The 22,770-nt window shown below is 45.5% G+C and overlaps 1 protein-coding gene across 1 annotated transcript; it reads right to left on the bottom strand.

Annotated features, from left to right (window-relative positions):
• Positions 1 to 525: 525 nt before the first annotated feature.
• On the bottom strand, positions 526 to 22,156 carry TBPL2 (TATA-box binding protein like 2). Its single transcript, XM_032770358.2, has 6 exons — positions 22,112 to 22,156; positions 14,762 to 15,180; positions 13,665 to 13,752; positions 11,114 to 11,205; positions 8,073 to 8,236; positions 526 to 605 (listed from the first exon to the last, which is right to left on the bottom strand). Exons 1-6 carry the CDS (start codon positions 22,154 to 22,156, stop codon positions 526 to 528), a joined length of 888 nt encoding a protein of 295 aa, XP_032626249.2.
• Positions 22,157 to 22,770: the final 614 nt, after the last annotated feature.

The following is a 22,770-nucleotide window of genomic DNA, read 5'->3' as shown; positions in this document are numbered from 1 at the left end:
CTGGATGTTTGACAGTTAAAAGGCTCACATTAAATTTCATAAAATATATTATACACAAAAATAAGGTCTCAATTAACATGAAATGAGCTGTCAGTGGTACAAAATATTGATCAAAACTTTATGGATTTTAACAAGACTGATCTATGGACTAACCTCCATGGATACATCCACTCTACTGCAGAAAAACAGATTTCCATTAATTGTACTGTAAAATATTTTTTAGTGCAATAATGGTGCTAATTTACATTCCTGTTCAAAAGTAAATGTACTTTTGCTTATTGTGAATTCTTTAACAGAACTTGATACAATGACTGAATTCATTAGAAACATCAAGTTTTACAGCAAAATTTTTTCATGCTACTTATAAAAGCATGCATCTATCTAGTCAGTTTATAGTGCGTTCAAAATGGCTTTATAGGCCTAGTAATCCACAACTCTGTATTTAGGTATAGGAATACTGTTACATTGGTTCTATGCATAAACATACAAACCTATATATTCCTCGATTGGTTTTTGAAAGAAATTTTAAGATGCTTTCTTGAAACCCTTTAGAATAGGATAGATGTTTTCAAATGCCTCATAGATTTCAGAACGCTCCTTGGCACCTAGAAAAAAAAAAAAAAAAGAGTTAAAAACAGTTTAGGAACTAAGACAACATTAAAGATGGCCCACAAGGTTTCATTCATTACTATTAAGTCAACACCAATAAGTACTAGTATAATAGATGATAAAAGCATTCCCAAAGATGAGAAAAAACAAGGTTCTTATTTAAAATCTCTTTCGGGGGCATAGTCAAATTAGATATAATTTAAGAAGCAAGATTCCTTTCAATGATATCACCACCACCTTATATTATTAAAACAGTAGGGTTTTTTTTTCCCCCCCTGGCTCTCATCTTGGGGAGAACCCCCACCACCACACAAACAAAAGGTAGACTAGTCAGTATCTGATCTTTTGTTTTGGGTTCTTGCAGTGGTATACTGCTGTGATTTTTGGAGTTGCTTAAACCATAAAGGAATACTACATTTTTAAAGAGAGAATACAGTGCTCCAGGGAGCTTTTTAAAATTCCCTGGAATTGTTTCTGTTAGTATTAGTCTTTTTTTTTTTTAATAGAGTATATGAATCCCATAATTTTTCAGATCAAATTTGGATGCAACATCCCTCTCACTATTAGTTGTAGGACTGACTAATTAGTCAGCAATTAATGTTCAGTTATGTTATGAAACATTCAAAAGAACAGACACAGTGGGTCAGACTAATGGTCCATCTAGCTCTGTATCCTGTCTTCCAACAGTGGCCAATGCTAGATGCTTCAAAGGGAATGAAAAGAATAGGTCAATTATCAAGTGATCCATCCCACTGTCCACTCCCAGCATCTGGCAGTCAGAGGCTTAGGGACACCAAGGGCCTGAGGTTGTGTCCATGACCATCTTGGCTAATAGCCATAGATAGACCTGTCATTCATGAATTTAATTCTTTTTTGAATCCAGTTACACTTTTGGCCTTCACAACGTCCCTTCCACAGGTTGACTGCTATGTGTGAAGAAGTACTGCTTTTTCTTTGTTTTAAACCTGTTGCCTATTAGTTTCATTGTAAGTAATGGGTCCTTTGGAACTGGAAGTAACCTGAACAGTGCTGTGCTTCATGGTGTAAGGGGATATCTACCACAAAGCCAGACTCGCCTAGGTGACGAGATAGATTGGAGTACCCAAGGGGACTGTCTGTGACTCCATGTTTAGGCTGTTGGCAGTGCCTGAGGAGTTTACACAGAGGCTATGTCTACAATAGCACTTTTGTTCCTCAAACTTGTCACTCGAGTGTGTGTAGAGGGAAAGACACCCCCCTGACCCACATACACTGACAGAAGCGCCCATGTGAACAGCACTACATTGGTGGGAGATGCTCCCCCACCAACATAGCTACCGCCACTCATTGTGGGTGGTTTAATTATGCTGACAGGAGAGCTCTCTCCTGCTGGCATAGAGCGGCTACGGCGGATACCTTACATCAGCGCAGCTGCATTGGTACAGCTCTGCCACTGAAAGGTCTCTAGTGGAGACATGGCCTTAGATTTCACCAACTAATCATCGAAGTATAGAACTCTCAGCCAATTTGGGGTTTGTGCCTTGGTTCTCAACAGTCTGCCTTGAGGTTGGTACTCACGGTCCTGAGTCACTGCAGGACAGCTTGATACATCTCAAACCTTTTTAGTTTCCCGCTCCACTGAAAGATAAGCCACACAACACACATCCATTGACTCTGCTCCAAAACATTATTTCATGATGTTTGGACCACCAGAAAATTCTGGATCAGCCAGTGGACCATAGGAGCTCAGTAAGTCTGGTTTTAGAATTCCACTAAGGCCCACCTTTCAAAATGGGACTTACCTGAGCTCTTATGGGCCTGCTGTATGCCTCAGCAGAGGTGTGTTTTTTGTTTGTTGTGTGGTGGTGTTTTTTTTTCGGTAGTTATAACACCCAGAAATGTATTCTGGAGGCATCAATGGAGCGTAGATGGCCAGGATGACTTCATGGGACCTAAGGAGGAGGAGATGTTTTAGCTTTCTGTCCTAAATGCCCAGTTAATTGAGCTCATTCATAATTATGATTGGAAGATCCTTTGGGCAAAGGCATGTAATTTTATTTGCCTTTAAAGTACCATCTACATCGGTACACTGGCACCATTTAGCCTGTATGTCTGATAGAGATACAGTTTGCCTTTTTAGTCAAGTTGAATAAGGAAGTTTTCCCAAGATGGTAAATGTTCCAGAAAGAATGTTCAGAAGTATTCATCCAAGAGTTTTAATGTTTACTTACAGACTTGGATTATAGGTTATTGACAAGTGCTCTGATTCATCATAGCACTTAATTTTAAGTGCTTTGCTGAACATGGGCCAAGATTAGGACAGACACCTTCCTTTCCTATCAGCAACTACTATGCTAACCATAAAGAAATTTTCTAATTGAGGAGGGAAAAGTATGGAAGTATGCAGTAAGATTGAGAGTCCTGTGGCACCTTATAGACTAACAGACGGTTTGGAGCATGAGCTTTTGTGGGTGAATACCCACTTTGTCGGATGCATCCGACAAAGTGAGTATTCACCCACGAAAGCTCATGCTCCAAAACGTCTGTTAGTCTGTAAGGTGCCACAGGATTCTTTGCTACCCCAGCAAGTGGCTTAAGAAAAGCAATTCATCCCTAAAATGTATTATCTTCCTGGAAAATGTCAGTGGAGCTAGTGGACAATGTGCATCCCACCCAACAGTGGGCACTCACTTCCCACAATCTTCACAAAAGACTGCCATTAAAATAGCCTATCCCTCCCCCAACACTCCAGCTGCAGATTTTATAGGTGCATGATCTGGTCCACTTAAATTTTTCTTCAAAACAAATTAGAAATTCCGATATTTACTTTAATAGACCTCAATTCAATGCTGTGCTGAAGACCTCCAGATTCCACTGAAACTAATAGGAGTTCATAGATTATAAAGCCAAAAGGGACTACTGTAATCATCTAGTCTGAGTTGTACAACACAAACCACAGGACTTTGGTGAATTAATTTGTTTGAACTAGAGCATACCTTTTACACATCCAGTCCTGACTTAAAGATTGTTCATGATGGAGAATCCATCACACCCCTTGGTAAGTTGTTCCTATTGTTAATTATTCTTGATGTTAAAAATTTGTGCCTTTATTTCCATTGACATTTGTCTACCTTCAATTTTCCAGTCACTAAGTCTTGTTATACCTTTGTCTACTAGATTGAAGATCCCATTATTAATTTTTTGTTCCCCATATAGGTATTTATATACTGATCCCATCAGCCTTTATTCTTCTCTTTGTTAAGCTAAATAGACTGAGCTTCTTGGCCTACATCCTCAAAGGTATCTAGGCTCCTAACTTCAATTCATTGCAACAGAAGACAGGAGCCTAAATACCTGTGAGGATCTGGGCTCTTGAGTCTATCGCTAGTGATGTTCTTCCAACCCTTTAATCATTTAATTCAGAGCGCTAAGTAAGAGTGTTTCAGGATCAAGTCTTAAATGCCACAGAACATGCTGTTCTCTGTTCTATTTATTTGTTCTAAGTTTTGACTGTTAAAGGACATTGATGTCAATTAATTAGAGGTTTAATTAGAATTTGTAAAGAAATTGGGCACCTGATATTAATTATTCATAAGTTTATAGACATAATGCAAAATTAATTATAATGTAAATAATCTTCATGTGCCTTGATAAATGGAGTCATTAATAATGATGTTAAATGTATTATATATTGAGAAAAGAGGAAAAGATCAGAGTTGTTTCTGATAAAATTTTGGAATAAAATTTTAGGTAGACATCTACTTGGCCTCAGCTTTTACATGTGCAAAAATCATATGCCTGCACTTTGCAAATGCCTGTGCATTTCCCATCCTGGTTGTTAAACCTGGTGTAGTTACTGCCATAGTAACAGACAATATTCCTTATGAATGGGGTTGATGAGCTGTTTCACCGATGTCTCGGGATACTGTATCTAGTTATATGGTCACCTATCACCATAGTTACTGATTGCCTCAGAATCACTAATGTGTTTATCTTCACCGTATGAGGAAAGAAGTATCATCTCCAATTTACAGAGCGGGAACAGAGGCTAAAGGTCACAGAAGAAGACTATGCTAGAACTGGGATTTGAAGCAACAGCTTCAGAGTACTAGGTTAGTGCCCTGACCCACAAAGCCATCTTTCCTTCTTGTATGAAGAGGTACCACTTTAAAACAAATCCTAATGGGACGGAAGCTTGAAAGAGGAAAATGATTCCACAGGGAAAATTATTCAAAACTTACATTTAAAATGTAAAGGGGAGAAGTGGCAAGTCTTCATGAAACAAACTGGATCAGAATGAAGTGGACCTGTTATGACAGAAAGCAAGTTGTCCATTGGGCCCAGGAAGGGGAAGGTACTGAAAAGGTCACTATGTAGTGTTCACTGCTCAGCAGAGTTATTTTTCATGTGAAACAAGGGCAACTAAAGGAGATTAGTTATTCTACCATAGAAATAATCCTAAATGTATAAGAAATATAAACATAGTGTAAACATGCTGAAAGTACTGAAGATCAATTCAGACGTGGATAGTCCGTAACAGCCTCCATGCTATGAGATCAATGATTCTCTGAGCAGCATACCAGATGAGTCACAGGAAGGTTAAAAAAAATAAAATAAACCAAAACAAAACCCAATGCACTTTGTCAACTGTACAATATCAGAGGAAAAAATATATTCCTGATCTCAGCTAGCAGCCACTTTATAGTCTGAAACAATAGCATCGCAATTTATTATTATTATAATTATTATTATTATTTTATAATAGCTAAGGCTGGCCACAAAAATGTAGACATATTTGAAGACAAATCTTAATTTTATTTTCTGTTACCCTATCCAATACTTCCTTCACATTAGCTTTTATTACACACTGTCTGTATATCCTGTAAACAGGAGATTGTGCCTTCTAACATTTCATTTTGACTTCAAGAGGTCAGTTGCTGTAGATGTCAGCAACTGCTTTATTAAATTTACTCGAAATACCTGTTTAATTTAAAAATATACAGGTGATAGGTTAACATGCTATGCATTTTGAGTCAAATTCTGCTGTCAGTTTCACACAAGTGTAATTCTTATTTTCAGTAGTCACTGTTTCTCTCTCCTGTGGCTCAGAGTTTCTAGTCAGGCTTGTTCATCTAAAGNGGGGATTGGTCCTGCTTTGAGCAGGAGGTTGGACAACATGTCCTCCTGAGGTCCCTTCCAACCCTGATAGTCTGTGATTCAGCTGAACCAACTATGAGATTGGTTAGAACTGGAGGAAGTTTCTCCATTCGTTACAGACCCAGTCTGTGGGACCAAAACCTCACCATGACTAGATGTGCCACATGGCAGTGGCAAGTGCCAACCTGAGACCAGTCCAATATTATTATCCTGGATATGAATGTTGATCTTACTGAACACCTCTGGCATGTCAAAATTCTTTGTACACAGCAAGTATGCTGCAGCAACATTGGATATTGCCATACATGCTCCCCCGTCAGCAGGAAAGCTGTTTAAAGAGAAGCATTTCTCTAACCGTGAGCAAAGGAACCAAGAATCATAGGATGGTCAGACTGGAAGGGACCTTGAGAGGGCATCTAGTCCAGTCCCCTGCACTCACAGCAGGACTAAGTATTATCTAGACCAGAGGCTCTCAACCTTTCCCGGCTATTGAATCACTTCTAGGAGTCTGATTTGTCTTGCAATCCCTCAAGTTTCACTTCACTTAAACAAGTTTACAAACATCATACATAAAAATCAAGAGTGTCCCCCAGCACACTATAACTGAAAAATTGCTTGCTCTCTCATTTTTACCATATAAAGTAAATCAACTGGAATATAAATATTGTACTTACTTTTCAGTGTATAGTACAGGGGTGGCCAAATTTACAGACCCTGAAAGTCACATACGATCATCTTTAGAAGTTCGGGAGGCGGAGCGCACCTTCCGGGGCTCCAGCCTTGCAGGGAGGGAGGTCTTGGGGCTTCAGCCCCCAGACCCTGCTGGGCAGAAGCCAGACGTGACGTGTTGGGGGGGGGGGAGCACATGGAGTCGTGTGTCCCCACTGCTTTTGCTGCTGCCTCTCCCTGTGGCATTAGAGCAGCCACCGCTCCCTTTAGCTCCCAGCTGTTTGCCGCTGCCTCTCCACACGGAGCTAACAAGCTAATACCTGGGAGAGGCCCCTCAGGGTAAGGGGGGATGACTCAAGCTGTTGGGGGGTAAAAAATTTAAATTGTGCCCCCCCCTTCCCCCAGCAGGCACCAGTCATCTCCAGCAGAAACCTTGAGCACTGCCCATCAACCCAGTCTGGTAGGTGTAGGGGTGCTGGAACAATTTGTATAGTGGAGGTGCTGAGGGCCATTAAACCAAACTGTAAACCCTGTATGAAGGAAACCACTTCAAGCCAGGGGGTACAGTAACACCCCTAGTTCCAGCACCTATGGGTAGGAGGAGAATGGGGGAGGGTTTGGGAGGCTCCCCAAGCTGCACTTTAACTGTAAAAGAGCTGCATGCGGCTTGCGAGCTGCAGTTTGGCTACCCTGGTATAGTACATGGAGCAGTATAAACAAGTGGTTGGTGGCATGACATTTCAGTTTGTACTGACTTCGCTAGTGCTTTTTATGTAGCCTGTTGTATAACTAGGAAAATATCTAGCTGACTTGATGTACCCCTGGAAGACCTCTGCGGACCCCCAGGGCTACGCATACCGCTGGGGGAGAACCACTGATCTAGACCATCCCTGACAGGTGTTTGTCCAACTTGCTCTTAAAAATCTCCAACGATGGAGATTCCACAGCCTCCCTGGGCAATTTATTCCAGTGCTGAACCACCCTGACAGTTAGAAAGTCTATTTACACTTGGATTTACTACTCTCCTGTCCTTCATTTTAACTGGATCTAATATACATACAAATTAGTCGAGAAAAAACCCTCTAGAGGGCAAAGCATGCTTGTAGCACTTTAAGAAAACCAAACTAAGAAAATACAACTTTGAATATTGAAGTACTGAAATCCGATGGCGAGAGAACTGCCGAGCACAACACTTCTCTTCCTGAAGATCCTCAGGAGTGTACTTTTAAATAGCCAGCCACTAACTCACTAAGTTAGTCACTCTCCTAGAGCAGTGAATGTTCCTGCCAACATCAATTGTGCTGGCGCACAAGCCGTATTGACTTTTGCCACATTAGAAACAAACATGCTGCAGAAGGTTTATCAATAGGCGTTACTGCAAAAAACAATCAAAATGTTATGGGTCTAGTCTAGTGCATGTGAAACAGATGACAGATGGCACAGAGAGAATGGGTGCAGCAGACCAAGGGTATGCTATAGCAGTTAATAGCTCACTGGTACGCAGTACACACCTTACCATGCTAGCCCAGTATCACCATTTCTTCTCGTGTCCTTTTACACATCAATTCACCCCTATGCGTTATTCATAATTGAACTCTCTCTGTTAGGAGCCTGGTACCCCTCTCTGCCAGTCACCACCCCCTTTCCCACATACCTACTGAATTGCTGATGAGTTAAAACCAATCCTTCCAACCTGATGGGGAACCTCACATCACAACTGCCCACCATATTCTGTATTTTGAAGTCCAGGAACTTGGCAGGGAACCCAAGCTTCTGCACCACACGTGCATACTTCCTAGCCGCAAGCCGGGACTGCTCTTCACTGCAGGGAGCACAGAGATGGAAACAGGAATTTGAGGTCTAATGGTTTCTGGACGTACAGCCTTATCCTGAAATTTAAATTAAATTAAAACCCCCCACACTCTGTTGGCTGTAGTCACATCCTGGCCTTGATCAATCCCATCTTGTGTATAAGAGAGTTTGGTGTTCTCAGTTCAGAGAGCAGGCCAGATTCAAGATCCTGAATAGGTCTAGTGACCTTATGGTCCAGCAGCTGGAATTTACATGAGTGTCTGTTTTAAAGTGCCACAAAGATTGTGTGTTGCAACCAGTTCCTACTGATCCAGGAATGGGATCAGAGGTAAAGAGGAAGGCCTTGCACTGCTGCAGCACTAGGTTATATGGGAGAGCCTTACCAAATTCACAGTCCATTTTAGTCAAGTTAACGGTTGTAGAATTTTTTTAAATCGTGTCATGATCTCAGCTATTTAAAACCAAAATTTCATGGTGTTGCAATTGTAGGGGTCCTGGCCCAAAAAAGGAATTGTGGGAGGGTCGCAAAGGTTATTGTAAAGGGGGGGTTGCAGCATTACTACCTTTACTTCTGTGCTGCTGCTGGCAGCGGCGCTGCCTTCAGAGCTGGGGAGATGGAGAGCAGTGGCCAATGGACAGGAGCCCAGCTCCGAAGGCAGCGCTGCCGCCAGCAGCAGCACAGAAGTTAGGATGGCATGGTGTGCTATTGCCACCCTTGTATCTCCATGCAGAGCTGGGCCCTCAATCAGCAGCTGCCCCTCTCTGGCTGCCTAGCTCTGAAGTCAGCAGAGCAGAAGTAAGGGGTAGCATGTATGGTATTGCACCCTTAATTCTGTGCTGCTGCTGGCAGGGCGCTGCCTTCAGAGCTGGGCACCTGGCCACCAGCCACCACTCTCTGGCCACCCTGTTCTGAGGTCAGCCCAGAAGTAAGGGTGGCCATACTGCAGCCCCCCTAAAATAACCTCGCAACTCCCTCTTGGGTCAGAACCCCACTCCCATTTGAGAAACGCTGGTCTCCCCCATCAAATTTATATAGTACAGGTTTAAACAAATAAATTATATATATCAATCACACAAAAGATCGGATTTCACGGTCCATGGCGCATTTTTCATGACCATGAATTTGGTAGGGCCCTAGTTATACAACACCACGGATGTGCACCGTGTCTTATGAACTTCCTCCTAAACGTGCTTACAAAATTCAACAACAAGAGAAGAAAGGACAGGGCTAAGTTTTTCAGACAATTTTTTTGCGGGGGGGGGGGCAGGGGGTAAAAAGTACATTCAGCAAGAAAGCATTTTGCAAAATCATGTTGGTTTCACTGAATTCTCCCATCCAAAAAACCAGAAACATTTAGAAAATGTCAGACTAAAACTTCAATGGAACATTTCAATTTTTTTGGTTCTGGATGACTTGAGAAATTTCTTTTAATTTTAAATAATTTAAAAAAGTGTTACAAAGGCTCAGAATCAACACAAAACGTTGCGTTTGAGCTTGAACAAAAATTAACTTATTCACACAGCTCTCACCAGGCCTCTCTGCTATGGAAGGGGGTTGGTCCAGAGTCAGCTTACGCTTCCCTAAGAGTGGCAGCAGAATTTAGGACAGGCTGATAAAAGCACCCAGGAGCCTGTACCGTCCCAGGATTTTTGGAACACAAGGCACTCCCCTGACACCAGGAACGAGTGGAGTAGAGCAGGCTATAGAGGTGAATGCTAGAGCCATATAGCGGGACTGGGATTCCACAGGTCCGGCAGGACCCACTGCTATAATAGCGGGAGCAAGTAAAATGTACTTTGCTGCAGACTGTGGAAACACACTCATCTCATTAGTTTGCTGGAATTCTATTTATGACAAAGTACAGTACATTTTTGTGTTTTTTTAAAGAAAGGTTTTAATACTTAATGTGAATGAGGGATAACAGACATTTTCTAACAGGAGTTGAAGTACCGTCTGCATGGTTTACCACTAAAAGAATAAATACAAATCTTGCTTAATAATTGTGTCTGGAATTCCATTTATATATTAACTGACTTTTTAAAAATAGCATGGGGGGGAAATCTCTCTCTTGTGGGATCTGTGGGGTAGGAGCAGGATTAAAAATGCAAGAAACAATGTGGGCGTGGATTGGAGCATGCATTGTGGGGTGGGATGGGAGCGGATTTAAAGACCAGTCCTGTGCAGGGTTCTAGTGTATGCCACTCAAATTCTCCTTTGCAGGAGGAAAACTCAGTTGGCCATTTAAGCCAGTTTCCCCATCTCTGTGCTGGAGTAGCACTGATGATCTGGTCCAATAAGATTAGTTTCCCGGAGGGCTTCCTAATCTAGCACCTTGGTGGTTAGAGATATTAGAGGGTGTAAGTTTCGAGCTAGAGTTTAAAGTAGAAAAAAGCAATGCTTGTTCTGAAGTAAGAGCCAGTGATTCCCCTCAGGAAACAATAGGATAACAAGAGGGAGAGCGAGGGGCTTAAGGACCAAGAGTATGAACTTCAGAGGGCAAGGATTTAAAAAAAAATAAACAACCAAAACAGGCAGAATATTTGTGCTATGAGGTTATCTCAGCTAGACTTGAGCACGGCTACTTAGAGACACTAGACAGCAACACAGGTTACATTGAGGCAATGTTTGGAATGAGTGGGAAATGAAAGTTACTCGTTATTCGTGATTTTCTATTAATAGCGGCTCAGCTCAATTTACAGTTCAGAACAGCAGTGTGCAGTTTAGCAATCACGAGAGCTCCCGTTACTGACAAGTAGACATGTTCAGTGACAACTCCCCGTCTTTTGGGTCTTGGGATGTTGCGTTTTTTGGAACAGGCAGGTAATGTCACAATTTGTCTCAGAATGCCATCTGCTGTTAGAGCCAGACAGAAGAAATGTTTCCTACCTTTTTGCTCCTGTGCAGACCATTTTGCCGGAACTGAATATAAGGGCTGTTGTTCTTGGTTCTCTGATTCTCATTATCACAGCAGCAAACCTCTAGAGATTAAAAATCAAACAAGAATACTAGTGGGGTCCTGGTTCATGACAGGGGCTCTGGGTACTACAGTAATACAAATAAGAATTGTAACTTATAACCAAGCTTGTGTCAAGTTGGTACCGAGTTTCAGAGTAAGTAATACAAGCTTTAAGAGGGTTTTATTTAAAACCTTCCCTTTATATCAAAGGCCGCTTCAGACATTGCTCTGAAAACTACAAGTACCGTTATGTTTAATTCTTTGTTGTGGTGCACACTTGGTAATAAGTATGTTATACACTTAAGTATCCCTTCCTCCAAATTAAGGCCTCCATTCTGAAACTTCAGCAACCTTTTCCCTCCAATAAATCTGCTGGCTTATCTACACGTGTAATAGTGATGAGCTACCAAAATATTAACAACCAGTTCCCTCCTACTCACGCCATGAGGGGGTCGTGCCCCCACCACCTCAAGGGGGTCGTGCCCCACATTCCTTGACACTCCATCCCCAGGACCCCTGCCCCATCCACCCCCCTTCCCTGTCCCCTAACTCTCCCCTGCCACCCCATCCAACCCCTCCTCTTATTCCTGATGCCCCCTTGGGATCCCTGCCTCATCCAACCACCCCTTCTCTCTGTCCCGAGTGCCCCTGGAACCCCTGCCCGACTGCCTCCCACTGTTCCATCCAAACCCTGGACCTTCCTGACTGCCTCCCCAGGACCCTAGCCCCCATTCAATTCCCTTGCTCCCTACCCTTTGACCGCCCCAAGTCCCAACCTTAATCCACCCCCTGCCCTTTATCTAACACTCCCTCCCTCCCTGCCCCCCTTACTGCGCTGCCTGGAGATGGGGGCTGCGCCGTCCAGAGCTGGGGCCGGGAGCCGCAGGTGCCGGGCTGGAGTTGGGGGCTGGGCGAAAGCCGCTGGCCAGCCCATAGTCGAGGGCCAGCCCGCAGTTGGGGCCGGGGGCCGGCCTGAAGTTGGGGCTGGGGGCCGGCCCAGAGCCACTGGCCAGGCCGGAGTCGGGGGCTGGGAGCTGGCCCAGAGCCGAGCTGCCTGGCCAGCTGGAGTCAGGGCCGAGGCCACCCAGAGACACGCAGTGCCTGAAGCCCTCCTTGTGCCCCCCGCCCCAGCTCACCTGCAGGAAGCTGCTGCTTCCTTCTCAGCCCTCCCAGGCTTTCCGTGCTAACAGCTGATTCGCAGGAAGCCAGAAGGGGGAGCCTTCAGGGGAGGAGGCAGAAGCAGAGAGGGAGCCAGGTGAGCTGGGGCTGGGGGCACTGCAGGGAGCTTATGGAGCTCTTGTTAAATTTAAAAGCCCTTTACAACCGGTTCTAAAAGGGCTTCTAAATTTAACAACCGGTTCCCGCGAACTGGTGGGAACCAGCTCCAGCTCACCACTGCGTGTAATTTAAAATCATGAAGAAATGCTTCCCAATAGGGAAGTCTCACCCGGCAATGCTTAGCCCACAGTGAATTAAGCTAAACAGGAACAAGGTATTTATATTCTGGAATAAGCGTGTCCACACATCGAGCCCTTTATTGGGAAGTGGAGTCTCTGCTCACGATTGCAATAGAGGAAAAGCAGGGGAGTTGGAACAATTTTTACAGTGGGGTTGCTGACAGCCATTGAACCAAACTGTAAGCCCTGGACATAATGGAAGCCACTTCAAGTCAGGGGTGCTGCAGCACCTCCTGCATCCCTAGTTCCAGCACTATGGGGGAAAGAGCTGTTTTCAGTGCGTTACAACTATCAAACATACTGTAACACTTTAAGAAATCCATACCTGAGATGGTCATATGTTTGTTTAGCACTGAGAAGTACAACTCGAAGAAGCAGCCTCAAGGGACATGTAAGGTTCCCTCAGCCAGCAACACCCCCCACAAGCTGGTTCAGGCCTTGAGCTTTGTTTCTTCCACATAAACTAGCATAGCACATCAGTCATCCATTTCCCCCCTGCCAACCTGGGGTCTTCTGCAGGGGCTTCTGCATTTCCACTGTACAAGCCACTTGTCTGACAGTTCTACCCTGGTCCAGGGCCTCACAGGAGCCAGTCTGCTTTCTGGAGCTCCCCTTTGACCCAAGTGCTTCCTGCCAGAGCCTCCATGCTTCTAGCAGCTCTCCCCGCACCTGGCCCATTTGCTGGCTTTTAGCCTCAACCTAGCTCATCAGTGACAGGTGAGGCCAGGCCCCCAATTCCCTTTAAAGGGCTGGGCATCCTGCAGCAGGATCATTCCATAAATGCTTTATTCAGCACATAGCAAGACAGAACTGCAAGGATATGAAAAGAGGTGACAAAGATATTTGACCTTCACGGAATATATCTGAGTCTGCAAAAGCTTTTACTGACTTGAATTCAACTCATTTCTCTTAATGAGCTGAGTGTGCTAGTAAAGAAGGGACAATCAGGTGATTAAAAGGTGTAAACTGGAATCCATGCCTTCAGGTATAAAACCCCAATGAAATAGGTCTTTAAAAATCTCACCTTTGGATTATATTCTGCATTTCTGGCATGCAGAGCTATATTCTTCAGATCTAGTTTACAAGCCAAGTTTACAGTGGACACTATATTCCTGAAGGAATAAGAAAGCGGATACATGTTTTTAGAAAATCAGAGATCAAAGTGATCTATTTTCAAAAGATAGTCTGAAATCACAATACATTTAATTGTTACCTTCTACTACTTTCCTGACCATTGTTACTAGTCCACAACAAAAATTGGATATAGCAAATTATTTGGTGAAAGTCAATGATGTAAGTGGTCCAATGCCAAAAGCAAGATTTTAAGAGGAAGTTTAAAAGTGCCCTACTGCTGCAACCACTGAATATGCTAGTTTTTCCTCCAGAACTACAGCTGCATAGGCTTGTGTGTCTTTAACCTGCATTATTATAGCTAAGAACATTGACAGAGTTACTGTTGCACTCTGAAGGTAGTCAGTGAACTACCCTCATGTCACCCTGGCCTATAGGATAGAACAGTCTGGCTGTTGCAGAGGTCAGGATTCTTTCTGCTTCTGTGCCCTTTCCCTCCCCACACCACTGCTCGGGTCAGAGAGACACTATTTCAGCTCCCTCAATAGAGCACCGCAGCAGTTAGACCAAACAGGAACTTCATCAGCCAGCTGGTGGCTGCACTGTAGACCCCTATGGTGACAACAGGTACTGAACACCTGTCTGGCTAAAGAGTTCCTACTTTTCAAGTACTGTTACTTTGGCTCCTGCAGTGTAGTGTGCAGGCAGTGGCTAAGGGCCCTTGGAAATTTAACTAACATTAAAATATTGTTTTCTTGACAGGAGTTTGCACAGCAGAGGAGGGTTGCAGCTCCTTCAGCGGCAGGAGTTACACACAGTGCAAGTGATGAGGTCATTTGAGTCTTCCCAAAGCTAAGCCAGGGATATGGCTTGCGTGGAGACCATGTGACCTCTTTTGCCTAGAGAAGCTTTCACTACTGAAGCCTGAACCGCATTTGACCTATTTGTTTATGGACTATTTCTACAATTTACTCTCCATTTTAGTGTTTAGCCCTTTTTCATGTACTTGGTACCACCTCCCCCTATACCTCTAAGGATAAGTTTACTTACTGTAACTGAGGAACTATGCCAGAGCTTTCTGAAACGGGTGTCATTGGGGTGATAGGAGTCATAGGTGTCAAAGGGGGACAGGCACCAGATGTTTCAGGTGAGGGCTGAGTTGCGTCCGCATAGCTCAGTTGTGACAAATTGCTGTCATTTAAGAACCCACTGTCCTGCTCTGTCAACTGTGACCCGTATTGCTCTCTCTGCACTTCATGACCATCTTCCGAATGAGTTTGTTCTCCATTTTCTTGGTTGAGATCATCTGGAAGAAAGCTGAGATCCACAGAAGAGAAGTCTGTAGAAAGTTCTTTGGATTGGTCAAGATGAGAACCGAATGATGCACTTTGAGCAGCTGGAATCGGTAGGTCTGTGTCAAAAGGGCTCATGGGAGCGTATAGTTGAGGACCAGCTGATGAAAGGTCATCCTTCATTTAAAAGAAAAGATTATAGCATGTTTTAGAAGACAAGATCTTATTTATTTCAAATGACTGTGCTCAAAAAAATGTATTTTCCATTGAATGAATTCAAAGAAGATATTCCTCCCCATCACAACTCCAGCATTGCACAGAGCACTTTCAAGTTAAAATGAGAAAGTTTGTCAAAAATACCTTTACAGGCTCATATTTCAGTGACTTCTCTCCTTTTCCTCTCATGGATGTCAGTGCATAAGAGCCAGAGGATTTCTATGGGCTTTTCCAAACTGTTTTGTTGTTACACAAGCTAGATCGAGCTACACCGTAACGCCAAGAGGTCAGCATTCATGAACTGTGTGTGACGGCCAGAGGAAGACATTTATTTCAAGGGGTTATTGTGAAGACAAAAGATTTAAGGCTGTAAAGCACACACTGGATAGCAGCCTTTCAAAATTGCACTCCCCCCCCCCCACACCCAATAGCTTCTCCAATGGATTTAAACTTGAGAAGAGTTCTCAGATGGCAAGTTAAGTCACTGCAGTAAAGAAATACCATGTAGTTGCATTCTTTTCATTTACCTTATCTTTAAGGCTTTAGGGTTCACACTGGGAGAGGTGACCCCCCCCGTTGTCCCCTCTCACACAGCAGGGATGTGGGGGGTGACTGAGCGACTGACCCTCCCTGCCCAGCGCTCTCTGCCTCCAGGCCTAACTGGGCCCCCAGGATGGACCTGCCTCTCCTGGTACCTGGCACGTATCTTCCTGAGGCAATGTGTGCAGGGCGGGGGGGGAAGAGAGACACACACACAGGGTCACACTCCACCTCCCGCCCAGATTTCTGCCAGATTCACACCAGAATGTGGCCAGCAGCAGCCTTTGGGCACTGTGCAGGAGGAGAGGGAAGGGACAGGAGCTGCTTCCAGCTGCAGGAGAGCAGGCAGCGGGGGTGGGAAGGGAGGGGGAGGAAGATGGGGAGGGATGACCTTGGGGACAGAGCAGCTCTGTGCTCCCTGGTGGCAGGACCCAGGGTGGTGGGGGGAGATGAGGGTAGCTAAGCCCCTGCCCGGCGTGCTGCTGTGGAGCCTGCAGGTTCAGGGCAGGAATAGGCTGGAAATCACTTCCCCCCCACTACAGAGTTGGCACATAGTGGGGGCTGTGCTGACCCCAGCAGGGGGAGAAACCTGGCCCCAGGTGCTGCAGCTTTGCTCTGCCACCAGCCCTGCACTCCCACCCCCCATCATCTGCCACTGGACCCCGTCCCCGCCCCCACCCTCCTCATTGCTGGTGGGCAGACAGCTGGCAAGCAGGGATCTAGACAGCAGCAGGATTCAACGGTACTGATGGTAGGGGGAGGCATTTTTAAGAATGAGTTAGGATGCCTGCAGGGTGGCTTAAATACTGGACTGTCCCATTAAAAATGGGATATCCGGTCACCCTACTTACTGTGCAAGTTTTAGGAGTTCAGTGATAAAGTGAAGCTCCTATACTACTAGCTGAACGATAGCTTGGTTAGAAGTTTTAAAGCTAATCACTGTGGAGTGCCGAAATAACTTCTTTCCTTGGCATTGTCTCAGTTACACACATTTGGTACCTGGCACGAGACGAAGGTCTCTATATGTCCCATACAGCCTTTGTTTATTGAACTGTAAGGGCATATTGAGTCCAGTAGATGGCAGGAATGACCTTTTAACTGATCAAAGGGATCACTCAGGGTTTTTTCACCTGTTACACGAATTTCAAGACTTGCTAGTGATCAGTATTCTCAGGAAACAAGGCCACTGATGTTCACAGGTGCTCAGCACCCACCACAGTGCCAGCAGCTGCTCAGCACTTTGGAGAACCAGGCCCAACATGTGCTAAGCCCTGCAAGAACCCACAAAAATAAGTGACCTCATCTTCCAATAAGGTGTTCTTCCTTGGCGCTTCTCGCGAGGCTTTATTTAGACAGATATTTAAAAGTATTAACATCTATTAGAGCTGATCAACTTATTAGAAATAAATTTAAGTGAAAACTGGCTTTTTTCACTATATTAAAAGTTGTCAAAAATTCTTATTTTGGTTAAAATGTTCTGATTTTGGGGTTGGGTTTCTCTACAAATCCTTTCCAGTTTTTTTTGATAACTTTTGGGGGGAAAACTCCAAACATTTTTCAAAGTTTCTCCATGGAAGACAATTGGCATTTTTTGACTAGCTCTAGTCTCCATTCAGTACAGATAATAATCTAGGAATCTATCTTCAGGTTTTCCCTGAACAGCTCACAACTGAATAGATAAGTGTACCACTGCTCTCTGTTACACAGTACCTGATAGATTCAAATACATGGCCAGTGGAGCCTATGATTCATTTATGAGAAATAAATGCCTGAATGCTACCATAGCTAACATTCTTCTTTAGATCAAGTGGTAAAGGCCTACAGCGTTTCCTAATCACACAAATTCCTGAGTTCTAGCCCTGTCCTCCATCACAAATGTATAATGCCTTATAATATTTAAAAAAGGCAACAGCTTGGGGAGGAATTTAAACCCTCTTGCTTCAGCATGTAACAAACTGCTAGTTAATGAGGGCTAGGAACACATTTTCTCTAGGGGCAAGTTATTTAATAACAGCAGGGCAGGCAACCTGCGGCACACGAACTGATTTTCAGTGGCACTCACACTGCCCAGGTCCTGGCCTCCGGTCCGGGGGGCTCTGCATTTTAATTTAATTTTAACTGAAGCTTATTAAACATTTTAAAAACCTTATTTACTTTACATATAACAGTTTAGTTATATATTATAGACTTATAGAAAGAGATCTTCTAAAAATGTTAAAATGTATTACTGGCACACGGACCTTAAATTCGAGGGAATAAATGAAGACTCAGCACAGCACTTCTGAAAGGTTGCTGATCCCTGAATAACAGCCTTCTGCACCTTGCCTGAAACAGCTAATATGAGCAATTGTTGGAGACAGACTATACTGACTGAACCGGACCACTGGTCTGACCCAATACAACACATCCTGCATAATAACTTAGGCACTTTGAATGTCAACGGGACTTGCACATCCAAGTCATTTAGACCTTTTTTTTGGAAATTTTACTCAATCAAAAAAGTAGACAGGTGCCCTTTATTAGCTTGGCAGGTACAAGCAGGAACTGTGATACACTCATTAAAGGTGCCTTAGGAGCTAGTTTTAGAGCCTTATGAATACTTAGGGCTACGTACAGTGTACCTAGAACTGTCCTTTGGAGAGAAAAATCCGACATTCAGGTTCTGCACAAAGAATTTGACAACTAATGCAAAAGTCTAGGCATTATTACACAAGTCCCTTTGCACTCTGTATCTGAGGTCCTGCCTTAAAGCAACAGAGACCAGCTGTATTTGACACACTTTAGCATCATGGACTTGGGTGGCATGCAAACTATCTGAAAGTGATAAGACATAAGTAGGCATTTATACAGGAGAACCTGTAGCAGGCTTGGCATTAGTGTCTCAATTTAAAATGCACATTGTTTCATATTAGCCAGGGGAGGGGGAAGTCTTAGATTGCTACAACACCCTAAACAGGCAGTATAAAAAGGACTCTCACAACAGAAAGATAGCTTCCACAAAAGGACTGACACACTGTGGTAACATTGCATACTTTAGTGATACCAGCTAGAAGTCTGTGAAAAATCCCAGAATTAGTCACGCAAAGAAAAACCTGTTTACTAGTGGAACCACTTATACAAGTCTGTCTCCCCTCAAAAGTGAATAAACAATTTCCTGGTTACTTGCTTCTAAAATTCAGGCCTATCCCCCAAATGGGACAAAGCTGTGCCCAAAATGACATACTGCCAGACAAAATGAGCCCCAGAAGTTAGATGGCAACCATACCTCTTAACCCAGTTATGTGGCAGTTCATTCATACCATCACAGCTGTTGCTTGTTGGAGCGGAGAAAGCAACACATGGAACTTTAGATGCAATGCTCTTTCCTTCCCTATAGAGGGCATGGGAGACATTTCAGCTCCCCCATAAAGGTGAACCAAAGCAGACGCTCTCCGAATAAAGTCAGTCAATTTGAGACTTGGATGGATGAGAGAAGTTAGTGGAATGTGAGAACCAAAGGGAAGTATAAAGGTATTTGTTTGTTTGTTTTTAAAGGGGGACAGAAAATAATGGGGTAAAAGAAATGAGAGGAAAGCAATTTCATGAGAAAGGCAGATTCAAAGGATTAAATTCTTTAAGGAAAGAAGATTGAAAATTACAGATGTATTAAATAGAAACTGGCCTCTCTGTGTGGGGGGAGACAGACTAGAAGCACAGGGAAAGACATCCCATGCTGTGGAAGAGAAGAGGGAAAAGCAGCACAAGACAAGTTTTATACTTAACTGGCTGCCAAGCGTTACACAACGTACACTAGGTTAGCTGACTGGATTGATGATTCTCTCTGCCATCAGCAATGTATGTTTGGAGCGTTTCCTATTGCCTCCCTGAAGATATGAAAGCTTGGCACCTATACCCTGTCTGAGAGGTCACTGCAGTTTAAGGCAGTTGGTTGGTAGTAGAGGGATATTGTCCATGTACAGCGTAATTGGGACAAGACTGATTTAGACCCCAGATAGGTTTGGGGGGCTTTTTTTTTTTAGCCACAATATGCCCAAAACAATTGCTGCCATGAGTTTATCGTTTGTATTGTAGTACCACCACACAGAGGCCAAAAATCAAGATCAGGCCCCAGATGTTAGACACTGTTCAGACACACAGAAAGATTTGGTTCATGCGCCAGAGAGTTTACAGCATAAAGCCCCCAACACTGCAAGTGGAGCTCTCTGCACCTGGGCAGAAGCTTATGATTTAAAAGGGCCCGGGGCCTTCGGCACCAAGGATCGAGGTTGCTGCAGGGCTCGCATGGGTTCAAACTGCCATGGCTCAGTGTGAGGATTGAGGCTAAATAAGTCAACTCAATTAGTGAGGAAACAATAGAAAGGAGGAAGTGAGGATACAACAGAAGACACATTCCATGGAATTAGAGATATGCCCAGCTACTGTGATTCCAGGGCCATTTAGTTTTTTCCTCCTCCACGCATACTATCAAGAAGCAGCTACTGGCCCTCGTCCCTGCCCATTATCTATCCCGCCATAGTTACTTCTATTAGAGGCAGGGGTGGGGAAAGGACGTTTGGCCTGAGGCCACATTGGGCTAAGCAAAACTTATAGAGAGTTGGGTAGGTGACAGCTGTGCCTCCCTAAACAGCCTGGCCCCCCCCTATGACCCTCCCACTTCCCACCCTGACTGCCCCGCTTCAGAACCCCCAACCCATTCCAACCCCCCTGGCTCCTTACCCTAACACCCCTCAAGGACCCCCCCACTACCTAATCCACCCCTGGGACCACCCCCATCCAAATGCCCCTGCTCCCAGTCCCCTACTGCCTCTGAACCCCTATCGTCACACCCTCTCCCGCTAACAGACCCCCCTGGACTTCAGGCTTATAACTCCCTACACCCCACCCTCTTCCATGCCACTCATGGCTCGTCATTATGGCAGCCGAGTCCACCCTGGCCGAGCCGAGCACTATTTGCCCACCGTGCTGCCTTCGCTTGAGTGGCAGGACCCACTGCCCAGAGCACTGCCGGCATGGCAGCATTGCTACAGAGGAGGAGGGACAGCAGGGGAGGGGCTGAGGACTAGCCTCCCCAGCCGGGAGCTCAAGGGCCAGGCAGGACTGTCTTGCAGTCTGGATATGGCTCACAAGGCCATAGTTTGCTCATCTCCAATTCAGAGGGTTAGATTTAGGTCCTCTCCCAATTTTGATGGGGTGTCTGTCCAAAAACCACTTGCCAACAGTGGGAGGGCTATTAGAACAGTTGAAAACAGTTTGAAAATGGTGTTCAACTACCTTAAACAAAAATAAAAATCTGAAACTTTGCAGGCACCATTACAAAAAATGGAACCTGCCCCTCTGCCTCATTAGCGCAGGCCAATCTCAACCTACTACCTGAGCAGAGCTCAGTTCTTCAGGAGAGCTTCTTAACACAGGACACGCTGCAGCCCAGACAGGTCCCTAAAACCCTGCAGAGCCTTGCTCACAGTGCATGAGACTTCAAAAGGGCCTCTCTAATCTTAAAGGGATTTCCTAGATGTTTTCCACCTGTTCAGTCCCACAGCTGTCAGTGGTGAGGAGGCAAACCCTCCTGGGGCCCCAAAACCTCCATTAGATCTAGGCAGAGTTAGAGGACAAGAAATTAAGATACAGGCTGCTCCTCTGCATTAGGGCTCTTGTTCCACAGTGTGGAAGTTTTAAAGAGTCTTTGGGAACAGAGAAGGTCAGGGTGAATTTCACTCATTTGTTTTCATTGTTGGAACTGACTGAAGCCCAGAGAGGAGCTGGAGACTCTAATCCTACCATGGGATTATTTGTAGCCGTGGATGGCATTATTACCCAAGAGCCCCAGTCACAAGCCAGCACAGCAGCGTGCTAGGCGCTGTACAAACAGAACAGACAGTCTCTGCCCTGAGGAACTTGCAGTCCAAGTGCTGAATGACACCACACACAGAGGACAGAATGCTCTGGGCAGGCCCCAGCTGGCACAGGCAGCCCCACTGCCAATACAGGGGCAGCCGCCTAGGTCCCCAGACAGTCTCCAGAGGGAAGAGCAAAGGGCTCCAAAGCCACAGCTCCCACCCCCCCAACTGCTGCAGTAGGGCAAGGACACCCTGCAGGGGCTCAGTGCCAGCCAGAGAGCTCAGCCCAACCCCTGGGTGCTCCAGGGAGCCTGGAGAGGAACCAGATTTGGGGGGTGGAGGAGGAGAGAAGGAAGACAAGAGGGGAGTTGATAGCATAGCCAGTTCTCAGCCACCTGGGGGAACAGCGGGGTCCCATCGCCCCCAGACAAGGCTCCCACCCTGCAGCAGCAGCTGGTTGGGGTGCCTGGCTCTGCCACTGCTCTAACGGGGATGGGGGGCCCCAGCGCACCCACCTGGCCCGGGCTCTGGTCCCAGTAGTTCTCCAGCGAGGGCTCCATGCGGGGCTGAAGCGGGCAGCGTCCTGCCGGGACGGGGCGGACCGGGCGGGAGCATTTCGGGGGCAGCTCGCGGGCAGGCGCGATCCAGGGCGCTGCCTTCGCACCTGGCCCCGATTGAGGGAATGAACCGACCAGCTGGGGCCGGGCCGGGCCGTGCAGGGAAGGGGGCGTGTCCTCTTTAAACTGGGGCCTGGGGGCCCTTCCCCACGGGATAAAGCGGAAGAGCGAAGCCCCCGGCTGCAAGCAAGGACCCCCCACGCTTGGCTAATTGCAGGGAGGCTGGAGCGTCTCCCAGCCCGCTGCAGGTGCATGGCAGGGGGCAGTGCCTGCAGGTCCTGCATCCAGCTGCGCCAGGGAAAGGCTCCTGTCTCTGCAGCCTCAGCCACCGCTTCCCCGGAGATCTTCTCATTCCAGCGGGCTCCGAGGGCTGGCTTGTCCCGCTAGACAGGAGTGCATGTAAATGCGACACCGCAAGCGTAACTGGACCGGGTGTGGCTACAGCCTGTTGAAACGTGCAGCCACCCCCAAGCTGATGCCTTATGGCTGGGTACAGCAGCCTAGCGTGTAAAGGCGCTGCCCCTCTGCGGGAGACGCTGTGCGTTCATGCAACGGTG

Source organism: Chelonoidis abingdonii, chromosome 4 (genome assembly GCF_003597395.2).
Source record: "Chelonoidis abingdonii isolate Lonesome George chromosome 4, CheloAbing_2.0, whole genome shotgun sequence".
Classification (NCBI taxonomy): Eukaryota; Metazoa; Chordata; order Testudines; family Testudinidae; genus Chelonoidis; species Chelonoidis abingdonii.
This window is presented reverse-complemented; position numbering and strand designations above follow the sequence as displayed.